We start from the raw sequence: 1,486 nt of genomic DNA, 5'->3' as shown, positions 1-1,486 counted from the left end.
CCACGTAGGGAAAATATTGATTATAAAAAAAAAAAAAAAAAATGAATAAGACAAAGAGAAAATTGCCAACAGGGCTAAACATGCCAACATGGCGTGAAAGAGAGAGAGAGAGAGAGACAAAAAAAAAAAAAAATTAAGCTTTTAGCCTTGTTGGCATGTTGAAATTACGCAATCTACTGTGACTTGAATGAAAAAACGCACAAAACTGAAGTCGAAACTTAATTTTTAAGGAGCTCCTCTGATACCTCCTCGCTCGCTCATACTCTCCAAACGTTTCTTTCTTTCTATTTCTGGCCCGACGACGTCCTCGTCGTCATCAAACTCAGAAAAAAAAAAAAAAAACCATTTTGAATCATTTTTTCCCATATTCAATTTTAAACTTCTTCTTTTCTTGCTTCTCTCTCTCTCTCTCTTATTTTACCCTCTTTGTCTGTTTCTACATCTCCTTCTTTTTTCTTTTTTTCTTTCAAACAAATGTTCTTGCCATGATAATGTCATAAGCGATTTTTATATTCTAATATAAAAAGAGAAACAGAAAGGGGGGCGCGGATGGGGCGGGGGGAAATAAAAAAAATCAAGTACTAATAAAGAAAAAAAATGACAGTAAAATCGCTGAAACCAATTTTTAAAAAATAAAATTTTAATAAAAATCTGTTTTTAAAAAATATTTTTTTAATTTTTTTTTTTTGTACAAAATATAATACGTCCGCCATCTTTAAAAACCAATCTTTTCCTGTAACTTTTTTTTTTTTATTTAAATTGTTGTACACAAAGCTACTTATTCATCATTAGTGTTACTACGGAAAAAAAAAAAAAAAAGTACCAAAAATTTCAATTTTTTTTTTTTTAAACTCAAAAAAGCAACCAAAAATAAAAAGAGAGGGGGGAGGGGAGAAGAAAGATACTTTTTTTCAATTTTCCCAAAAACTATTCAATGCCATTTAAATAAGAAAACCTCCCCAGGTATTTCTTTTTTCTTTTACAAAAAAAAAAAAAAAGAAACAAAAAAAAACCTTCAAGATAATAAAATACGTGTACGATTCATGCCATCTTCCCCCCCCTCCCCCCTAAACAATACCTAGGAAAAGAAAAACAAATTTAACGTTCTTCAGGGTAGTAACATCATCATCATTTTTACCAAACAAAGAATTATTGAAAGAAAAGAAAACATGTAAATTCACGTCCAGCAAATCATATTCGACTAGGTTTTCTCTTAAATAATTTTCCGACAGCATTTTTAATTATTGAAAAAAAAAACTTTATTATTCAAAAATAATAATAATAATAATAATTTTCTTTTTCCTTCCTTTGCATTTAAATTTTTCGTCGAAAAAACAATTTTTTTTTTCTTTTTTTTTTTTATTCATCAAATCTCGATATTATTATTTATACTTTGATGAGTAGAAGAAAAAAAAGAAAAAAAAAAAATCAAGTTATTAAGTAGTCATCAAAACTTTCAACTAAGCAATTTCACGGATTTATATAT

General features: G+C 27.9%; 1 protein-coding gene across 1 annotated transcript; it reads right to left on the bottom strand.

Annotated features, from left to right (window-relative positions):
* Positions 1-225: 225 nt before the first annotated feature.
* On the bottom strand, positions 226-1,235 carry Phum_PHUM449160 (uncharacterized protein; the record flags this gene model as incomplete). The annotated part of the gene is made up of 2 exons (XM_002429682.1): positions 226-321; positions 1,170-1,235. 2 exons carry the CDS (start codon positions 1,233-1,235, stop codon positions 226-228), a joined length of 162 nt encoding a protein of 53 aa, XP_002429727.1.
* Between the last annotated feature and the right edge of the window lie 251 nt (positions 1,236-1,486).

The sequence above is a fragment of the Pediculus humanus genome, genomic scaffold, assembly GCF_000006295.1.
Source record: "Pediculus humanus corporis 1103172108220 genomic scaffold, whole genome shotgun sequence".
NCBI classification, from domain to species: domain Eukaryota; kingdom Metazoa; phylum Arthropoda; class Insecta; order Psocodea; family Pediculidae; genus Pediculus; species Pediculus humanus.
This window is presented reverse-complemented; position numbering and strand designations above follow the sequence as displayed.